This window comes from Penaeus chinensis, chromosome 12 (genome assembly GCF_019202785.1).
Source record: "Penaeus chinensis breed Huanghai No. 1 chromosome 12, ASM1920278v2, whole genome shotgun sequence".
NCBI classification, from domain to species: domain Eukaryota; kingdom Metazoa; phylum Arthropoda; class Malacostraca; order Decapoda; family Penaeidae; genus Penaeus; species Penaeus chinensis.
Genome location: NC_061830.1, coordinates 28,100,646 through 28,122,069, shown reverse-complemented (window position 1 = coordinate 28,122,069; position 21,424 = coordinate 28,100,646). Strand labels below are relative to the sequence as shown.

The 21,424-nt window shown below is 52.3% G+C and overlaps 2 protein-coding genes across 2 annotated transcripts in view; one reads left to right on the top strand and one right to left on the bottom strand.

Annotated features, from left to right (window-relative positions):
• Nucleotides 1–675: 675 nt before the first annotated feature.
• LOC125030998 (intraflagellar transport protein 172 homolog) lies at nucleotides 676–21,050 on the bottom strand. The gene is made up of 4 exons (XM_047621419.1): nucleotides 20,903–21,050; nucleotides 17,946–18,089; nucleotides 16,997–17,109; nucleotides 676–781 (listed from the first exon to the last, which is right to left on the bottom strand). The coding sequence occupies exons 1-4, from the start codon at nucleotides 20,939–20,941 to the stop codon at nucleotides 676–678; spliced, it is 402 nt and encodes a 133-aa protein (XP_047477375.1). The 5' UTR covers nucleotides 20,942–21,050.
• A 284-nt stretch (nucleotides 21,051–21,334) lies between these two features.
• LOC125030997 (mucin-5AC-like) overlaps nucleotides 21,335–21,424 on the top strand; it is a 42,772-nt gene continuing 42,682 nt past the window's right edge. The window contains exon 1 of the mRNA XM_047621418.1: nucleotides 21,335–21,424. This exon is cut by the window's right edge and continues 67 nt beyond it. Coding sequence (XP_047477374.1) covers nucleotides 21,335–21,424 — 90 coding nt within the window.

Genomic DNA, 21,424 nt, shown 5'->3' with positions numbered 1-21,424 from the left:
ACAAGGGGGGACAGGACCAGAGCGAGAGACACAAAAAACCGGACAGAGCGAGAGATGAGAGACGGGGGACAAAGGACATACAGAGATAGGAGAGAGGAGGGACAAAAGACAGGGGGGAAGTGGAGTCCCGAAGAGAGGAAGACCAAGACAGGGGGGACAGGTGAGAGGAGAAGAGGGAGAGGTGACAGGAACAGGGAGAGAGAGGGGGAAGAAACAAAGGGGGGACAGGGCCAGAGAGAGAGGAGAGAGACAAAACACAGACTGTAGAGAGAGAACAAAAAACAGTCGAGAGAAAAGAGGCGAGATGCCGAACAACCAGGGTACAGAGTTGAGAGAAACAACTAACCCAGTACAACAGAGAGAGGCGAGAGAGAGAAGGGACAAGGGGGACAAGAGAATTTAGAGAAGGGACGATGAGAGAGGAGCCAAGACAGGGACCGCGGGGCTGAGAGAGGAGTGAGGACGAGGAAAGAGTAGCGAGTGGAGGAGGGAGATAGAGAGGAGGACAGAGATGGACGAGGAGAATGGAAGAGAAGTTTTGGAGGGAGAGAGAGAGCGTCGGGCGGGGTGGACGATCGGGTAGGATTAGGATGGATCATACTAGGAAGATTATGATGGGGGGATGGAGGGTTTGCCAGGTGGGTAGGGTGTAGTTGTAGGGGTGGGGGTGGTGGTTCAGGGCGACGACGGTGGACTGGGGGCGATCAACGTTATCTTGTTGGGAAACGGAGCAGAGGAGTGGATGGCGAGAATTTGCTGAGCTATCCAGATCTGCCTGGAGCTTGGGGTTTGTGGGAAGGTGGCATGCTCTGATGTATGGAGGATTGGAGAGAGAGATAGAGAGAGACGTGAGGAGTGAGGGAAGAGAGAGAAGAGGACGGGATAGAGAAGAGGAGAGTGAGGAGAAGAGAGAGTGAGGGAGAAAGAGAGAAGAAAGAGAGAGAGGATAGAGGAGGGAGAGGTGAGATCGATCTCGACCAGAAGAGAGGTGGGGGAGATAGCGGGAGGGTGAGGAACGCGAGTATGGAGGTCGAATTTATGAGATGGAGCAGGATGAGTGAGGGAGGAGATGGGGGAGAGAAGAAGGGGATGGGGGACGAGGTGAGAAAGGAACTAAGGAGAATAGATGGGGATGTGCTAAAAGAGAGAGCTGGAAGATGGGGAAAAAGTGGGTAAGAGAAAAAAGAAAGAAGAGTCTGAACGGAAGAGGAGGAAAGAAAAAGGGGGGGGGGGGGAAAAGTGAAGATCGAAGAGATTTGGGCTAGGAAGCGGTAGAAGTTTTTCGTTGGAAATACTGCTGGTGTGTCGAGAGGGAGAGACATGTGATAAGAGAGAGTGGATTAGATTTCCAGTGACATTGTAGGGATATGAGGATGATTGGGGAGAGAGGAGAGAGAGATAGAGTGAGAGTGGGAGGTGAGGGACAGGGAGGAGAGAAGGAGCTGAAGGATAGAGGAAGAGAGGGAGTGAGAGAAAGTAGAAGAGAAGCGAGAGAAGAGAGAGAGAGATGGGAAGAAGAGGACGGACTTCGGAATGGAGAGAAGAGGCGTGATAGGAAGGGAAGAATAACCACGTGAGGGTTGAGAGGAGTAACGAGAGAGATGAGAATGGGAAGGGGAATCGGAGTAATCGAAGAGGGAGGGAAGGAGAAAGAGGAAAAAAAAAACATAAAAAAAAAAAGAGAGGTTCCTGGAGAGAGGAGAGAGAGGAGAGAGGGAGCCAGAGACTGAGAGAGAGAGAGAGAGTAGGGGAGAGGAGAAGAGAGAGAATGAGGAAAAATAGAGAGAAAGGGAAGGGAAGGGAAAAGAGAGAGACGGAGGCCGAGAAAGAGAGAGAGGGAGAAGAGAGAAGAGCGAGACAGATGATGAAGAGAGAGAGAGGAGAGGATGAGAGAGGAGCTTTGAGTAGGGAGAGGAGGATGTATGGAGTGACGAGGGGAGTTGAAGTAGAGAGGGAGGAACGGGGGGGTAGTGGAGAGATTGAGGAACGCGAAAAAAAGAAAAAAGGGAGAGGCTAGAAGGGGGGGGGGGGGGGGGGAAAGAAAAAAATAAAAAAAAAAGTAGAAAAAATCAGGGAGGGGCGGAAAGGGTAAAGGGAAGAGAGGGAAGGAAAAGAGGGAAGAAAAAGAGGAAAGAAAAGGGAGAAGAAGGGGGAAGGAAAAGGAGGGAGATAAGTATAGGGGAGAGAGATGAGGAGGAGAGAGGAAGAAAGAGAAGGAAAGAAAGAGAGATCGGGAGGAGAGAGAGGAGAAGATGGGGAGAGGGAGAATGAGATGAGGAGCCCTGAGAGAGAAAGAAGAAAAAGAGTGGGAGAGGAGAGAGGAGAGGACGACTGATGAGGGATGGAGAGGAACTGAGAGAGAGAACAAGAATGAGAGACAGACGAGGGGCGGTGGAAGGAGGCCTGAGACGAGTTGAGATGAGAGTAGTGAGGAGAGAGAAAGGGGGAAAGAGAAGCGGAGGAGAAGGGGACATGATGAAGGAGGGAAGGGAGAAGGGGCATGAAGAGGAGGGCCTCCAGGGGATGAGAGAAAAGGGGAAAAGAGAGAGAGAGAAGACAGAGAGAGAGAGGGAGAGAAAAGGACAGGTGGGAGAGAGAGAGAAGACCGAGAGAGACGAAGAGGAAGACAGGACAGAGAAGGATGGGAGAGAGGAACGGGAACAGAGGGAGAGGGGAAAAGAACTTGAGCGGGAGAGAGAGAAGACAGGCGGACAGAGCGAGGAGAAGACAGAGACAGAGAGGGGGAGAGAGTGAGGACAAGAGGTCCAGAGGGAGAGATGAGAAGGGACAGCGACAGAGGAAGGGGACAGAGGGAAGGGAGATAATAAACGAGGAGAGAGAGAGAGAGATGTGAGGAGGAGGATGGAGAGAGAAAGGGGGGAGTTGACGAAGTGTGACGCTGGAGTCGAGGTTGAATCAGAGATGGAGGGGAGGATGAAGCTTGGGGGGGTATGGTCGTTGGAGAGGAAGGAGGGTCAGAAGGGATAGAGGAAGGAAGAGACAGGAGGACAGAGAGAGAGAGAGGGAAGGGGGGACAGAGACAAGAGGAGAGACCGGAAGGGGCAAGGACAGAGGGGGGACAGGCGAGGCGATCAGAGCAGACAGAAGGACAGGGAGAAGGGGGGGACAAGAGAAGAGGACAGCGAGGGAGAAGACTACCAGACGGGCGAGAAGAGAGACGAGAGAGGAGATGCTGGAAAAGTGAAGGGGAACAGGATTAGGAGAGTGAGAGAGAAGGGACAGGAGGAGTGAGAGAGGAGAGCTGAGACATTGGTATGATGTTAGGGCGAGGAGGGAGAGAGAAGTTGAGAAGGCGAGAGAGAGAGAAGGGAGGAGGATGGGACAGAGCGAGGAGAAGAAAGAGAGAGGAGAACGAGGAAAAAGAGATGGAAAGGTGAGAGAGAGAGAGGAAGAGGGAGAGGGAAAAGAGGTGGTTGAGCGACGGAGAGGAGCTGAGGAGGAAAAGAAAGACGCAAGGGTAGGTGTCGGGGACGGAGGGAAGGGTTGGAGCGGAGAGACCGTGTGAGAGGGGTCGAGAGGGAAGAAAAGAAAGGCGAAAATGTGAGCGGGGTGAGGAGATGGAAGATGGATTTGCTGGAAAACTGAGTCTGAGAGACGGAAAGAGAAGGTGAGGGAGAGGAAGAGAGGAAGTGAGATGGAAAGAGGGAGAGGGCGCGGGGATAGGCGAGATGGAGGAGGGGAGGAGAGAAGGGGAGAGCGAGAGTGAGGAGAAGGAGAGAGGGGTGCGAGAAAGTGCGAGAGGAGATGAGTGAAGAGGAGCAAGAGGAGAGAATGAGAGAGTGGAGCTGGTTGAGAGGAGAGGAAGAGAGAGGGGGGGAGGAGAGGAGAGAAGAGGGGAGAGAGAGGAGCGAAAGAAGAGAGTGGAGAGAGACGAGGCGAAAGAAGAATGAGAATTAGTGAAAGAGATGAGGAGAGGCGAGGGAGGAGGAGGGATGAGGAGGGGAGAGGGAAAGAGGAGGTTGAGGGGGAGACGATTGACTGGAGAGAGAAGAGGGAGATGAGAGATCGGAAGGACGAGTTGAGAGGAGAGAGGGGGAAAAGGAGGAAGAGAGAAGAGGAGGAAGAGGATGGAGAGAGTAAGGACAGAGGTGGGGAGTTAGTAGACTGAGGGAGAGAAGAGAGAGAAGAGGGGGAGAGAGGAGAGGAGGAGGAGAGAGAAGAGGAAGCGGGGCGGGGAGAGAGAGAGAGGAGAGGAGAAGTGAGAAGACAGCAGGAAGGGGGACAGAGAGGGAGGTGGGGTCAGAGCGAGGTGAGCTGGAACGGGATAGGAGAGAGAGAGAAAGGAGAGAGGGAGAGTTCGGAGAGAGAGGAGAAGAGGAGGTGATGAGAGAGTAGCGACGAGAGAGAGAGAAGGGAGGACGAGGGAGAAGGGGCAAATGGAGGAGAGGAGAGGGCGAGGGATGTGAGATGGATCTTGGGGGAGAGAGAGGGAGGGGAGATGGGAGAGAGGAGAGGCGAGGGAGATGAGAGAGAGGAGAGAGAGGAGATGGGGAGCTAGACTGAGGTAAGAGAGGAGGAGGAGTAGGGATGAGAGATGAGACAGAGAGAGAGAGGAGGTTCGAGAGAGAGAAGTCCAGAGGGAGAGAGAGAGCAAGTAACAGAGGGAGGAGGAGGAGAGGAGAGTGAGGAGAGGAGAACGATGGGGGGGGGGGGGGGGAAGGGGGGGACACGACCAGAAGGCAAGATGGAGAGAGAGAGAGAGAAGGGACCCAGAGGAGACAGAAGGGGACAGAGAGGATGAGAGAGAGAGAAGAAACCAGAGAGAGTAGAGAGAGAAGAGAGGCGGATGAGAGATGATGAGCTAGCGAGAGAGACGGAGAGAGACGAGGAGAGGAGGGAGGACGGATGAGAGCGGGAGAGCGACGAGAGATGAGAGAAGGGGATAGGTAGAGATGATGATAGAGGGAGGCGGAGTGGAGAGGAGAGGAGAGGGACCCAGTGGATAGCGAGAAGGATAGAGAGCGATCGGGGGACGAGATGATGATTGGGGAGAGAGGAATGGATGAGATGCGAGCGAGAGAGGAGAGGAGAAGAGGAGAAAGAAAAAAAATGAGAAGGCGATGAGGAGAGGGCGAGAGAGGGAACAGAAGACGTACGATGTATGACGAGTTAGGGGGAAAGAGGGGATTAGAGTTAAGTACAAAGAAGAAGAGAGGAGGATAGCGAAAAAAACAAAAGAAAGAGCGGAGGGATGAGAGTCGAGGCGATATGCGGATGGAGAGGAGAGGAGGAGAGATCGAGAGGATAGCGAATGGATCGGTGGAGTAGAGGAGGGTGTGAGTAGATTCGAATAATTTTAATAGAGATAGTGAGGAAGGGGAGAGGAGCTGGGGGAAAGAAAACAAGGACCGGAGAGGGTGTAGAGGGGAGGGATGTGAGGTTGGGGTGAGGATGACGTTTGGGGAAGGGGAAGAGATTAGAGGAGGAGGGGAGAGGAGGGAGGACCGAGAGAGGTAGTGAGAGAGGAGAGAAGGGGAGAAAGAAAAAAAGAGAGAGGAGAAGAGAGAGAGGAAGAGGAGAGGAGAGCGAAAGGAGGAGCGGAGGAAGTAGGAGGGAGAGGGATAGAGGAGGGAGAGGGACGAAGTAGAGAGAGAAGAAGGGGAAGAGAGAGAGGAACAGAAAGGAAAAGAGAGAGGAGAGGAGGGCGACGAGGAAAAGAGGAGGAGGAGGGAAAGAGAATGGTGGGTGTGGGGGAGGAGAGAGGAGATGGGGGTGGCGGTGAAGGAGGGGAGAGGATGTGACCGTTAGGGGGAGGTGGAGGACGGGGGAAGAGAGAGGGGACGAGAGAGAGAGAACGGACGGGGGGACAGGGGAGGAGAGAAGGGAGAGCAGAGGAGAGGAGGAGAGGGAGGAGAGAGACAGGACCAGAGAGAAGAAGAGTGAGAGAGAAGAACAGAACAGAGAGGAAAGAGAACGGAGAGAAAGAGAGAAGGGACAGAAAGAGAGAGGAAGGGGAGGGAGAGAAGATGAGAGAGAGAGCGAGAGGGGGAGAAAGGAAGGGACCGAGAAGGCGAGAAATAGGGAAGATGAGAGAGAGGAGAGCGAGGGCCTGAGGATCGAGAGGGGAGGAGAAGACTGGCAGATGTGGTTGGGATGAGGGGGAGGTGAAGGAGACAGGGTCGAGGGAGGGAAGAGAGGAGGGGGCTGACGAGGAGGGAGAGAGAGCGGAGAGAGACGAACGACGGGGGGTCCGAGGAGAGGAGGAGAAGGAGAAGAAGAAGGAGAAAGGGGGACAGAGGAGAGAGATGGAGAGAAGAGAGGAGAAGACAAGAGACGGGGGAGAGAGGGGAGGAGAGGGAGAGAGGAGGAGGGGTGCGGAATGAGAGCGAGACTCGAGGGGGAGGGAGGAAGAGAGGGATTGGTTGAGAGGGGAGGGGAGTGATGCGGGGAGGGAGAGGGGGAAAGAGAGAGGGGAGAGGGAGGAGGAGAGGGAGAGATAGAGTAGGGAGAGAGTGAGAGTGTGGGAAGAAGAGAGAGCAGAGAGAAGGGGGCTAGAAGAAGGGAGAGAGTGAGAGAAGAGTGGGGAGTGAGAGAAGAGCTGAGAAGGGAGGAGGAGAGGAGGAGAGGGTGACGAAGCGGATGGAGGGAGATCGAGGGGACGAGACGAGTGGGAGGGAAGGGGAGATGAGAGGGGAGTGAGAGAGAGACGAGAGAGAGAGGAGAGAGAGGGGATAGGGGACGAGGAGAGAGAGGGGGGAGAAGACGATGGGGAGGAGGAGACGGGGATGTGGAGAGAGAGGGAGAGAGAGAGGGGAAAGCGGGAGAAGGGGGAAGAGAGAAGAGAGAGAGAGAGAGCGAGGGGGAAAGGGGGGGAGAGAGGATTTGGCGAAGAGTTGGGGAGGTGGAGACGGAGATGGGAGAGGGGGGAAGGAGTGGGTGTCGAAGAGAGATTCTGGGAGATGGAGGAGAGAGAGAGAGAGAGGGGATTAGGCGGTTGGAGACTGTGAAGAGTGAGGGAAAGAGAGAGAAGAGGAGCGATTAGGAGAGAGAGGAGAGAGGAGAGAAGAGGAGGAAGATAGAGAGAGAGGAGAGAGGGAAGGAGTGGAGATGATGGAAGAGGATCGGGAGGGAGGGAGAGGTAGAGGAGGAGGGAGAGATTGGGGGGAGAGATTCGAGGGAGGAGAGAGAGAGAGAGGAGAGAAAGAAGAGGAATAAAAGAGGGAAGAGGGGGACCGTGAGGAGAGATGGAGGAGGGACACAAGGAGATAGTGGTGGAGAGAGGAAGCGCCTGAAGGAGGGGATGAGAGTATGGAGGATGAAGGAGAGAGAGAGAAGAGGGAAGGCGGGGAGATGGAGAGAGGAGGGTCTGAGAGGAGCTGATATGAAGAGAGGAGGGTCGAGGGGAGGAGAGAGATGAGAGTGAGGATGAGAGGGGAGAGGAGGAGAGAGAAAGAAGGAGGATGAGAGAGAAAGGGAAAGATGAGAGAGAAGGTGGAGGAGACTTCGGAGTGAGGCTACGAGAGATAAGAAAGAGGAAGAGAGAGAGAGCGGATGAGAAAAGAAAGGGAGAGAGGATGAAGGTTAGGGAGATGAGAGAGAGAATGAAGAGAGGAGGTACGAGGTGAGGATTCCGGGGGGTAACGAGGTGGAGTCGTGATGAGATGAGAAGTGGGTGTTGGAGAGAGGAGAGATGAGAGAGAGAGAGATGGGAGAAGAAGAGGGAGAGGAGGATGCGAGTGAGATCGAGAGGGGGTGTTGCGTGGAGATGAGATAGGGTAGAGGAGACCAGGATGGGAGATGAGAAAGAGAGGAGAGAGAGCGGAGTGGAGAGGAAAAGGACAGAGAGGAGTGAGAAAAAACAGATAGAGAGGAGGAGAGAAGGCAGAGCGAGAGAGAGACAAGGGTGGGGGACAGAGAGAGAGAGGGAAGGACAGAGAGAGAGGGAGGGAGAGGAGGAAGACCAGAGAGAGAAGAGAGAGACGGACAGAAGGGAGAAGAGGAAGAGGAAGACCCGAGGAGAGAGAGAAGGACGACAGTGAAGAGAGAACAGAAAGGAGAGAGAGAGAAACGACCAGAGGACAGGAGAGAGAGAAAGAAGGGGACAGAGACGAGGAGAGATTGAGATGGACAGAGGGGGGACAGAGAGTAGAGAGCGGAAGCCAGTAGTGGGGGGGATGACAGAGAAGGGACAAGAGAGGAGTTTACAGAGAGAGAGAAGAATGAGGAGGATAATGAGGGATGAGAGAGGAGAGACGATTTAGTCGGATCTGGCGGAGCGTTGGCGGGAGATGACAGGGAGGGATGAGTAGGGGTGGTGGAAAGGGGGGAGGGACTGGCGGATGGGATGGAGGGGCGGGGGATTGGGGAGTGAGGACGGAGCGCGTAGGGAGAGGAGGGATCGTGGGTGATTAGAAGAGTGAGAGCAGAGGAGAGAGGGAGGGGAGTAGAGAAGGAGAGGAGTGGTGGAGAGACGTATGAGCGGGAGCACAAGGGGGCGGAGAGGGGAGGATGAGAAGAGTGAAAAGAAGGAGAGGACCACCCCAAGAGGGGGGGAGGGAAGAAGAGAAGAGGGAGACGAAAGGACAGGGGGACAGAGAGAGAGGAGGAGGGGGACCGAGGGGGCAGAGAGGGAGGTGCAGAGAGAGGAGAAGAACAGGGGTGGGACAGAGCAGACAGGGTGAGAGGAAGGACAGGGAGGGCGGAGAGGGAGAAATCACAGAGAGGAGAGAGAGAGAGAGAGAGGGGAAGGGACAGAGAGAGGAGCGTGAGAGAGAGAGGAAACGGAGAAGGGAAGACCAGGATAGTAGAGAGATGAGAGCGAGGGTCGGGTGAGGAGACTGAGAGAGAGCAGTGGAGAGGAGTGGGATGGAGGGGAAACGGAAGAGGGCGTGAGAGAGGGGAGAGAGAAGAGGATACGAGAGTAAGGCCTTGAGTGAGCCGGGGTAGAGAGAACGAGAACAGGGAGGGAGGAAAGAGAGAGGGCGAGAGGGGAGGAAGAGGAGAAAGAGAGAGAGACGAGGGTGAAAAGGGGAACGAGAGGGAGAGAGGAATAGAAGAGACAGAAGAGAGAAAAGCGAGGATGAGAGGAGAGGAGAAAGGGGATCGAGAGAGAGAGAGAGGAGAGAGAGGGAAGAGATTTTGAGGAAGAGAGGAGAGATGTGAGGAGAGACGAGTTTGGGAGGGAGGAGAGAAAGGAGGAGAGAGAGTGAGTGGAAGAGAGAGAGGATGAGTTTGAGAGACTGTGGAAGGAAGAGAGAGGGGGAACGAGGGGGAGGGAGGTTCGAGAGAGAGAGTAGAGAGAGGGGAGGAGGTGAGAGGAGAGAGGCGGAATGAGGGGAGGAGAAGAGGAGGAACGAGAGCGTGTGAGAGGGGAGGATGAGGAAGGTGGCAGATAAGAAGAAAGAGAGAAAAAAAAGAGGAAGGAGGAGTGAGGAGGAGGAGGAGAGGGAGAAAGGAGGAGATGGAGAGAGGACTGGAGAGAGGAAGGGGGGGAGCTAAGATTAGAGCAGAGAGAAAGAGACGGAGAGAGGAGGACGTGAGAGGGGATGGAGAGTTGAATGGAGAGAGAGGACGGAGAGAGGATGCGGAGAGAGAAAAGAGGAAAAAAAGGAGGAAGGGAAGGGGATAGAGAGGAGAAGGAAAGGGAGAAAGGTAGGTCTGAAGGCAGAGAGAAGAGAGAAGAGAGGGTACAGAGAGAGAGTAGACCGGAGGGAGAGAGAAAGAGAGGGGAGAAGAGAGAGAGAGAGGGCGGGGAGTAGTTGAGGGGGAGATGGAGAGGGAGGACGACAGAGAGGGGGAGTGAGGTAGGGGAGAGGAGGAGAGGAGGAGAGGAAGGGAGGAGGGATGAGCGAGGGAGAGAGAGAGGAGAGGGAGAAAGAGGAGGAAGGAGAGAGAGAGAGGAGAGGAGAGGGAGTAGAGAGATGAGAGGAGGGAGAGAGATGAGAGATTGGGACGGTTCGAATTTGGTTAGAAGAGGAGTGGAGGTGAGGGGGAGATGAGAGACGAGGAGTGACGAACAGAGAGAGGAAGGGAGGAGAGAGAGAGGGAGGACCAGAGAGGGAGGAGGAGGGAGGACGACCGAGGAAGCGGGGGGACGGGGGGGAGGCGGGGGGAGGGGGAAGGGGCGGGGAGAGGAACGAGAAAGGGGGGGGGGGGATAGGACAGATGAGGAGATGGATGAGAAGGAGGGAGTGATGGAGAGAAGGAAAGGGGAGAGGAGATTGGAGAGGAGAGAATGAGGAAGGAGAGAGAGAGAGGGGAAAGGGGACCAGAGAGTGCGAGGGAGAGAGGGGCGGGAGAGGAAAAGACAGAGGGGGAGGGAGGGAGGGCCGGAAGGGACCACCCCAGAGGCGAGAGAGAGAGAAGGACAGGGACCAGAGAAGGAGAGAGGAGGGGGAGAAGGAGAGAGGGTAGGGGTGAAGAGGAAGGAGCAGAGGATGGAGGGATGGGTGAAGATGGGAGAGGAGAGAGGGGAGAAAGACAGAGAGGAGGCGATGAGAGAGAGAAGAAAAGTAGAGAGGAGAATGAGAGAGGAGAAAAAAGAAAAGGAGAGGAGATGGGAGAGGATGAAGAGATCGCGAGAAGGGGTGAGGAGAAGGACGGATATCGAGAGCAGGAAAGAAGAGAGAGGAGAGTGGGACGGAGATAGAGGGAGAGAGAGAGAGCTGAGAGAGGGGGAGAGCGCTGAGGACGAGAAGACGGGAGAGAGAGTGAAAGAAAGGGAGGGGACGGAGAGGGAGAGATGAGGAGAGAGAGATTAAATAGAGAGCGATGAGGAGAGGGTAGAGGAGAGGGGAGAGATGGGTGGGGGACGGAGGAGGAGATCCGAGGGCGAAGGGAGAGTGGGGAGAGAGGATGGAGAAGGAGAGAGAGGGGAATGACAGAGTCGAGAGAAGGAGGAAGGGAACAGGAGAGGAGAGGAAGACAGAGAGACGAGAGAGGGAGGGAGGGGAGGAGGTGAAGGAAGAGGAGAGAGAGGCGGGAGAGGAAGAGGGTAGAGGACGGACGATCGGGGGGAGGAGAGGGAGTTGGTAGTAGGAGAGGAGAGGACGATTCGAGGGAGAGGGATGGGAGAGAGTTGGTGAGGAGGAGCATGGGCGGGAATGGAGATAGCGTGGGGTCTTGAAAGTGCCGAGGAGTTGTGAGGAGAGAGAGAGGAGGAGGATGAGAGAGATGACTGCGCTTGAGAGACAGATGAGAGAGGAGGAGAGATAGGAGAGGAGGAAGGGTGAGGAGGAGAGGAGGGAAGGAAGAAGGGAGGAGGGGGATTGGGTAAGGACCGGTGGCGGGAGAGGGATGAGTAGCGAGAGAAGGGGAGAGGAGATGAAGGATGGAGGAGAGGGGGAGAGGGGAGGGAGAAGAGGGGGGGAGAGAGGAGAGGGAGAGGAGGGGAGAGAGGAAGAAGAGAGGAGAGAGGGGGGAAGGGGGAGAGAAGTAGAAGGGAAGAGGGGGGAGGAGGGTGAAAGAGGAGGGATATAAAGCAAAGAGGAGGAGGGGAGAGAAGGAGGGGAGGAGTGGGGAGAGGAGATGAGGGGAGAGGAGGTGGGAGGGGAGGAGGAGAGGGGGGGAAAGGAAAAGGGGGAGAGAGGGAAGAAGAAGAGGATTGAGGAAGGGAGGTTTGGGAGAGAGAGGAGGGAGGGGATGGAGAGAGGAGGAGAGGAGGAAGGGAGGAGAGGGAGGAGAGGGGGAGATGGTGGAAGGGAGGAGAGGAGAGGGGGGGAGAGAGAGAGGGGAGAGAGAAGAGGGGGAGAGTATTTAGGAGGGAGAGGAGGGGGGGAGGCGGGGAGAGAGAGTGAACGAGAGAGAAGGGAGGAAGGGGGGACAAGGAGAGGGAAGGGAAGGGGAGAGAAAAGGGAGAGAGGGAGAGAAATGAGGGGTTTATGATGGGGGAGAGAGGAGGAGGGGAAGGAGAGGGAGGGGCGGGAGCGAGTAATGGAGGAGAGGAGGGAGAGGGGGGGAGAGAGGTGAGAGGGAGGAGAGAATGTGGGGAGAGGGGAGGAGAGGGGAAGGGGGGAAAGAGGGGTTAGAGATGGAGAGGAGAGGGAAGGAGATGAGAGGGAGGGAGGGGAGGAGAGGGAGAGGGAAGGAGAAGAGGGAGAAGGGGAGGGAGAGGGGAGGGGGGGAAAGAGGGGGAGAGAGGAAGATGAGGGGGAGAGAATAGGAGGAAGGAAGGAGAGAGGGAGGGAGAGTGGAGGCGGAGGAGAGAGAGGAAAGGAGCGGGAGAGGAGGAGGGGAGAGTGGAGTGAGAAGGGAGAGATGAGGGGAGGGGGGAATGGGGGGAAAGGGGAGTGAGGAGGGGAGAGAGGAGGAGAGAGAGAGAGGGAGGGGGCGGGAGGAGGGAGAGGAGGGGGAGAAGGCTGGGATGGGGAGAGGGGGAGAGAGATGGGGAGAGCGGGGTGGAGGGAGAGAGGAGGAGGGAGGATGAGGGAAAAAGGAGAGGAGAAGAGAATTAGGCGAGGAAGAGAGGGGAGGAGCGAGGAGAGGGAGAGAGAGGATGGGTAGAGGAGGGAGCGGGAGGGAGGAGAGGAAGGGATGAAGGAGAGAGGAAGGAGAGGAGGAGAGAGAGGAGAGGAGAGGAGAGAGGGGGGGGAGGTGGGGGAACAGGGAAAGAATAGGGGATGAGTAGAGAGAGGAGAGGAGAGAGTGACGGGAGGGGAGAAGGAGGGAGGGGGAGGAAGGAGGTGAGGGAAAGAGAGGGAGGGCGGGGGAGAGAGAGAGAAGGGGAAAAGGAGGGGGTGAGGGAGAGAAGGGAGAGGGGGGAGAGGAGAGGGGGGGAGGAGGAGAGATGAGGGAGAGAGGAGAGGTGGAGGAGGGAGGTGGGGAGGGATGAGGAGGAGATGAGAGGGGGGTGAGAAGGGGGGAAAGGGAGGTATGGGTGAGGGGGAGGAGGTTGAAAATGAAGGTGGCGGGGAGGAGAGGAGGAGTTGGGGAGGAGGAGGAGAGGATTGAAGAGGGAAGGGGGGAGGGAGAGAGGGGAGAGGAGAAGAGAGGGAAAGAGGTGTGGTGAGGAGGGAGGATAGTTGAGGGGGAGAGAGGGAGAGAGAGGGGAGAGGGGGAGGGAAGATGGGGAAAAGGGGAGGGCGGGTGGAGGAGGAGGGAGGAGGGGGTGAGTTGGGAGAGGGAGGAGAGGAGGAGAGGAGAAGGGAGGTGAGGAGAAGGGAGGGTTGGCGAAGGGGGTATTTTAGAAGGGCGGGTATGGGAGGGAGAGAGTGATGAGGAATGAGAAGGAAAGGGAGAAGGAGGAGAGGGGGAGGAGGAGAGACGGAGAGGGGGGGGAGAGGGAGAAAGTGGAAAGCTGAAGGGTAGAGAGAGGAGAGAGAGGGGAGAGTGGAGGGGGAAGAAGGAGGGGGTGGAAGTGAGAGAGAGTCGGAGATGGAGAGGGTGAGCGAAGAATGGTGGAGGAGTGAGCTGGGCGGGACTGGGAGGACGATAGCGGAGAGGAGGGGGGAGAATGAATATGGGAGGGAGAGGGCGATGGAGGAGGTGGGGAGGAGGAGGCGATGCGGAGAGATGAAGGGAGAGAGAGGTCAAGAGAGGAGGGTGAGAGAGGGAGGGGAGAGGTGGATGAATGTGATCGGGAGAGAAGAGGAGAAGAAGCAGGGGACCGAGAGGAAGAGATTGTGGGGGTCGGGCGTGAGAGGGAGAGGAGTCGATAAGAAAGGTTTGGCGTGGACCGAGGCGAGGGAGAGAGAGTAATGGGGAGATCGAGCGGAGAGAAGAGGAGAGGCGCGGGAGGGGAGGGATGGCGAGGGAGAACGATGGATAGAGAGGTGCAGGTGAAGACGGTATGAGGTAGGGGAAAAGGGAGGACGGAGAATTTTTCCAGTTAGTGTGTGCTGAGCGATGGGACGGAAGAGAGAGTTGGCGTAGAGAAGAGAGACGGGAAAAGGGAGAGGGAGAGAGAGAACTGGAGTGATGTGGATCGTAGCGGGAGAGACGGGGGAAGCGAAGATGAGAGAGAGATCGATGCGAGGGAGAGAGATGAGAGACGTGGGAGGAGAGGGGAGGAAGGTGAGGGGTGAGGGGGGAAGGGTAGGAGTACGGCGAGCGGTGGATGAGAGAGAAGGGAGGGATGGAGACGATGAGAGAGATTGATGGAGGAGTGATGACGATGTTGGAAGAAGGATAGAGATGAGAGCGGATGGATTGGAGTGGAGGCGAGCAGGGAGGGAGGAGAGCATTTGGAGATGAGGGAGGGGAGGAAGGGAGAAATGGAGAGAGGTGATCGAGAGGGTGAGAAGCTAGAATGAGGAGAGAGAGTAAGAAAGAAAGAGAAGGGATGAGAGAGGGAGAAGGCGGAGGAGGGAGACAAGGAGGTGAGGAGGATGGGAGGAGATGAGCGAGGAGAATTGAGAGACGGATCGTGTGGACGGAGGGGTAGGGGAGAGACGTGGAGAGGACGAGGTGGAGTGGAGGAGGAGGAGAGGGATGATGAGGAGTGGAGGAGGACGAGAGGGAGAGGAGATAGAGAGGAGAGAGGGAGGAAAGCAGAGGGGTGGGGAAGGGAGACATAGGGAACCGAGGGAGACTGATGAGAGGAGGAGACAGGAGAGGTGAGGGGGGGGGCGAGGAGAGTGACGAGGATCGGGGAGGGAGGGAGAAGAGAGAGGAGGAGTAAGGGAGGAGCGCGGGAGGACGGATGAGACGGGACGGAGGAAAGAGAGAACCGTGAGCGGGGGAGAGAGAGCTCTGAGGTGGAGGAAGAGCGAGGAGAGAGGAAGCAACTTGCGGGAATGGGAGCGAAGACGAATAAAGAGGATATGGAGACGAGAGAGCGAGGGAGAGAGCATAGAGGTAGTATAGGGAGCTGGAATCAGCGTCGATCCGGGGAGAGGCGAGAGAGGGTGAGCCGATGAGTTGAGGAAGAGGGAGACTGAAGAGTAGAGTGAGCAGGAGGTGGAAGTGGAGGCTTGAGGGAACGACGAGAGAATTTGTGGCGAGGAGGCGGAGGATGACGATAGAGACGGAGAGAGAGACGGAGGGTATGAGTGAGAGTGGTGAGCGAGAGGAGAGAGATAGACGGATAGAAGAAGAAGGGGGAGGGACGTGAGATGAGTGGGTGGAGGAAAGGATGAGGAGGATAAAGAGGAGAGGGTTGGACCGGTGAGCAGTGATGAGAGACGCATGTACTATGGATGAGGCGATATACGCAGAAGAGATTAGAAGAGTGTGAGAGAGGATGCAGGGAAGAGAAAGACACGCGCCGCGGTGACAATGGAGGGATGCGTTTTGAGAGTTGATTAGGAGTGGAGAGAGAGAGAGTCGAGAGAGAGTGCTGCAGGTGTGGAGCAGCGAGGGGGCGGGAGATTCCGAGAACGAAGCGAGGTGAGGAGAAGAGCGAGGCCTGGGGGACAGAGAAAAGATGGAGAGGTCGAGGGGAGGAGAGAGAGGACGGGATTGGAGGAGAGAGAGACGAGGGGAGGAGTGAGGGAGAAGAGAGGCAGGGGTGATGATGTGTGATGATAGGGCGAAGAGGGAGATGAGAGATTAAGGGAGACGCTTAATTAGGGGCGGAGACGAGAGGGGGTAGGACGAGGGAGAGTGGGATGGAAAGGTTCGGGAGGCGTTTAGACGGGGGAGAGAGAGAAGAGAGTGAGAGGGGGGGGTAGGGAAGAGGGATAGATATGATGAGGGCATGGAGGCAGGGAGTGAGGAGAGGTGGCGAGAGAAGAGAACGGTGGGAGGAGGAGGGAGGTGGGATAAGGAGGGGGACGACTCCGGGCGGAAGAAGTGAGGAGATACGAGATTGCGGCGAGAGCGAGTGAGAGGAGATTGGGGAAACGAGCGGGAGAGAGGAGAGGAGGGTGGTCGAGTTAGTAGTGAGCTTTGTGGTGGGGTAAAGGGCGGAACTGGAGTAGGGAGTAGGGAGGCGAGAGAGAGAGGGAGGAAGAGAAGAGAATGGGAGTGGGAGGGAGAAGGAGGAAGTGATGGGATGGGGCGGGAGGAGGAGCCTGGGAGAGGAGAGTGAGATGAGGAGAAGTAGAGAAGAGAGACGAGTAGAGCGTGGAGAGGAGACGGAGGAGAGAGACGACTGGATGGTACTGGATACGGGAGGGAAGGTGAAGAGTGACAAGAAGAGAGAGATTAGAGAGAGAGAGAGATAGATAGGATAGAGTATATATTATTATAGTATATTTATAATATAGATATAATTTTATTTATATAATTATAGATTTATGAGGAGAGAGAGAGGGTGGAACTGTGAAGTAGGTTTAGTTCCCCCCCCCCCCCATCCACTCCCCCCCCCCCCCTCCCCACCCACCCCCGCATCTATTTCGGAGAGGAGAGAGGGAGGTAGAGGGGGAGAGACGTTGAAGATGTGATCAGAGAGAGGAGCGGAGGGGAGAAGGTGAGGAGAGCGAGAGGATGAGTGCTGAGAAGAATGAGATGAGGAGAGTGGAGGGTTTATCGAGTGGGCGGGGACGGGTGTGGGATGAGAGTGGAGTTGTTATCGGGAGATTTGGGGGGAGGGATGAAGAAGAGGATGTGTGGGTAAGATGGAGAGGGGGGAGAGAACGAGAGAGGTGGGGGGGACGTAGGTGGGAGGAGGGGTGGGGGTGGGGGGGGTCGGAGGGGAGGGGGAGGGGATTGAGCGAGGGTGGGGATTGAGGGAGGGAGGAGGGAGAGTGAGAGAATGGGAAGAACGAGAGGAGAGGCGAGAGGAGAGAAGAGAAGGTTTTCACTCCAAAGGAGAGAGAGGAGTGAATGGAGGGAGGAAGGCACACAAAGGGAGAAAGATAAGATGAGAGGAGGAATGGCGTGTGAGGGAAGGCACAGCGAGAGAGAGAAGGGAGAAAGGCACAAAGAGGGAGAGAAAGAGGGAGAAAGAACGGACAACAAAGAGAGAAGGAGGGGAGGAGAGGAAAAAACCCCCCCCTTTTTTACATGGAACTCAAAAAGGGCTGAGAAGGATGAAGAAGGGGACGGAGGCACGCGAAATGCAAAAAATATATAAAACTCATACTTTTCACTTATTACTAAGAGAAACTATATATAGGATATAGATTCGTTTTAATACAAGAAACTGGAGACTCACCATTCTTCTCCAATCCGATAGACATAGATAATATTATCAGTCTGACCAACAGCTATCTTGGTACTGTCTGGAGAGAAAGCTATGGCCTTAACCAGGTAGCTTTTCTTACCATACTGTAAAACAAAGGACATTGAATTACGATATAATTTAAACACTCCATCTCCCCCAAAAATTATACTTGATTCCCAAGAGAAATTGTTATTAAGCAAAATCTTATTATATCTTAGGAATCAACTCAAAGTGGCTTCGGAAGTGGACATTTTCCATTTCATGCTACTGGCAGAATAGTATGAAATCATCTAATTCCACTTGAAACTTCTTAATACTCTTAATTTGCAAAGAAATAAATAAGATATGTATCCATCCACATGAAATTAAGTCTTCCTGGCAACTGCAATGCCTCCAAGCCACTTGATGGTCTCTGGGTGGTAAGCTGTAGATATTCATTAAAACTGAAGGTAGTGTAGTATGGGTATGAGTGAGTATGAAGAAATGATTTTTAGAGGGAGTCTGCAAGAACTCTGATGCACCACACTACATAAGCTGTAAGGTTCAGTACTCTTGCCCATGTAGCTGGCTGTTCAAGATGGTAGTATCCCTCATGCTCTCATAGGCATAATTTGAACAATGCCTAAGTGTGAACCAATATGTCCATTTTAGTATGATGTAGCTAGGATTAAGTCCACATAGCTTCCACACTTTCAGTGCTCCAGCAAAGGTCAACAAACAATCACCACATATATTCTGGCAAGATAAGATTCTAGAATGATTCCTCATTTAATAATAAATTACATATTTTACCAGATAATACATAATGGAGTTTGGCAGGTTTTACAGGAATAAAAATAGGTAAAAAAGCCAGTAGTGAACATGTGTATGTATTTGAACTGGTAAGATTTACCACAAATTTAAAACAATAACAATAAACTAAAACTGTTTCAAGACTAACCTTGGAATCTGCAGGTTTAGTAGAGAATTTGTCCCTCCTTTCCCCATTCTCATCAAACAGCAGAACAACCCTCTCTGCAGTTGATACAGCCAACTTCACATTGTTAGGTGACCAAGCCAATGCTGTGATTTTAGCTGCACCATCCTGCAAAAATGAAAGAAAAAAAAAAAGAATAATAATAACTAACAAGAAGTTGGAAAAGAATTTCCAAGGTAACAAATCATCAGTCTGTTATGGATTATAATACAAATGCAAATGCTGTGAAACATTCATTGCTTGGTCTTCAGACTTGGCTACTTCTCTTTAGAACCCTCCCTCTCATCTAGGAATATATGAAAATTTCATGCCTACAGGCTATGCTTACGGAATGGCCGAGTTTATGATAAAGAACAAAATCAGGGACTATTGCATGCAATTTTGAAGTTTTTGAACAGGTCACTATGAAACTTTTTCAGCATGATATTAAACCTCTGGCTATTGTCTATTTATTTTATATTCTGTTTAAAGAAATATAATGTTATTAATATAGTTATACTAATTCATCATTATTTGAATCACAAGACATTGGACAGTTATAATATTCTTTTCCACATGTGTGCATTAACCCTACAATGACAGTGCTAGAAATCTTTTTCACTCATTCCATTGACTTCTGGCAACTGTCTAGCTTTTTGCCAGGGAGTTCGCTGCACAGAGCAGAACTTCCTATTCGACTCCCTTTAGCAAGCTATGATGATTTGTTTTTACGTGACGGCTATAAGTGTGCCTGGTTAACAGTGGTTAATTCAGATTTTTTTTTACTCATATGTTTTACTATTTAAATCATACTACTTGATAAAAGTTGCTATATTGTTTATCATTGGCACTGTAGTCTTATAACATTTTAAAACATTTTAGCTTAGCCTTAGATTTATTTTGGTTACCCTCACTGATGTATATGGAAACTGCACATTTACTTAACTGTCATTACTATTCTTTTTTTTTCTTCTTCTTTTTTGTATATGTCTAGGGGGGGGGGGGTAATGAGAAATCATGGATCCCATGAAGAGGTCAATGGTCTAAAAAGTTTAGGGACCCCTGAAATAATGTATTTGGAGAATAATTTCCCACACTCAACTATGCAAACTATCCAGGTGAACAAGAAGATACAAGAAAACAATTAGCCTGGGTTCCGGAACAAGTATATTCCACACAAGTTATTCTAAAACTACTTAAATGCTGGCTATATGGATTAAACATTAAAATCACTGCAACATTCCAATGAGCATTACGATAATACAGTACAAGGCAAAAGTGCTTTATAAAGAAGGAAATTAAAAAGAGTAACAAAGAATTTTGTAAAGTAGCTTGCCAAGCTATTCTATGTGACATCATCAATGATGCTGACCCAAACAAGGAAAGAAGTTTGAAAGTTGCATGAGCAAACAAGTCATGTCAGATAGTTCTTTTTCTGATGTGGCAGTAGAAGGGATCCTCTCTCCTGACCTCTCCATTTTTGTGTCTCTGTAAATAGCCACTGTTGCTCACAAGGCTTTTCTCTAACTCTTAAGTGAGCTCCATATATGAGGAAAAAATATATGGAATTTCTAGGTAACCTCACCTTCCTATAACCCTCCCTTCAGGTGTTATATTGAGGTTTCATATCAGTCTGCAGTGCTGACTGACAGCTGCCACTCTAACAGGAACACATTGTCTAGCAACTACTACATGCTCTACACCTATGGTCAAAGGAGAGCCTGGGATCGTGGAACTGGAATTGAAATCAGTGGCTATTTGATAAAGGGATAACCCTTTACCCCTTCCCGACGGGTCACGCCTATAAGCGTGATAACAAACCGCTCAAAATGTTGCGTGCAGCTGTCCGCCGCGGCAGCTCACCAAAGCGCTCCGAGGCAGTGATTCGGCTTGATGTACCGAACTCACGCGCTCAAAGTCGGTGCGTTGCCGTGGTTCGCCAGAGCATAGATTTTTTTTTCAAGTTTTCTACACCTGTCACCAATGGGTTAATGCCCCTACTAATGGTAGAAAGCCTTCATTACTGGCCATGGTAAACCTAGACTATGTTAGGGAGAGAAAGTCTCCCTGTCAAGATCCCCTTGGGCTAAACAATTAAACAGAAGAATACCAAGCCATGGCTCCCCAGGCCGTTCATGACTGGCACAAAATAAGCCTTTCATCCACTCAACTCGGCTCTCACACCTTAGGAAGTGGTTTGATGAGGGGGTTAAAGAAGAGAAGGAAACAAAAAGGGGAAGGGGAAAAGATTGTGGAAAATTAGTTAAGTCGAGGGCTGAGGCCCAAGGCAGGGGTGATCCCCAGCATTGGGCCTCTGTCTCCATTTCCTGCTGTACCTGGCAAATTAAGTGTTTTTTTTATGATGGCTATAGGTGTAGCCAAGCAGATATGGGTTAAGAAAAGTAAATCTATTGACATTGTCATATAGGAAGGGAAAACTACAATCCTATGTAAATTAATGTCAGACAAAGAATAAAGTCAGAATGAAGAAAATGGGTTGTGACCAATGCCATGCAGTAAGTCCACAGCAATTGGATGGGGGTCTGGGAGCAGAGCCCTATTAGAGGTGAAGACAGAAACTCCCTGGTTAGGTTGGTTATTGGTTCATACACCCATATTTGTGGATCCCCAGGAGTGACCAGAGTAATAGGGACTTGGTGTTAATGCGGTTCCATCACTTCTTAAAAAATTACCAATGCTTTCATTTACCTCATCTGTCATGGAAAATAAACAGATCAAGTATATTACGCTCTGAACAATTGAAACAAGAATAACTGCATGGTTATATGAAAAAAAAATGAAGCACTGATTTCCTAAAGCACCTTTGCATCCCCTCAGTATTACCAAATTACATACCAATTTAATTTGTTTTGACATTTTTCGCAAATAATCTAACAATTAAGAATCCCATTTTGTAATATCACGTAATGTAACATAATCACCTGAGGCGGCAGAATGTTCTTCAGATGTTTGATGTTCATTCTGTATCATCAAAAGCGATAATCACGTAATTTCAAGCAAGAATTTAGAATTAACCCTTTACTTCTTCAGTCGCTCCATCCTCTGCCGCCAGTTATTCGAGTCTGGAATGTTGACATGTTTGTGGCATGGGGCAAACATCTTTTCGAGCTTCCTTTGTCCGGTCTTTTGCCTTTTAGATGTTTCACTCATCGCCTTTTTAAGAGTTTAAGGAAGTTATAAGAAATATATGTATCCTTATGAGGCATATGTGTGGGTAAGACAGTTAATAGATTACCTATTCTATAAGTAATTAATTCGGTCTTTAAAAACACCCCAAGTGATGAAAAAAACAAAAAAAACATAAAACATGCAAAATATTTAATTAGATCTTAAAAACTATCCAAAACACCAACATGAACCTAAATCTGTCTGATTTATTGAAGGGAAAACAACAAAGAAAAGATACACGGCCTTCCTGCGGCCCCCTGGCGGCGGCATCACAC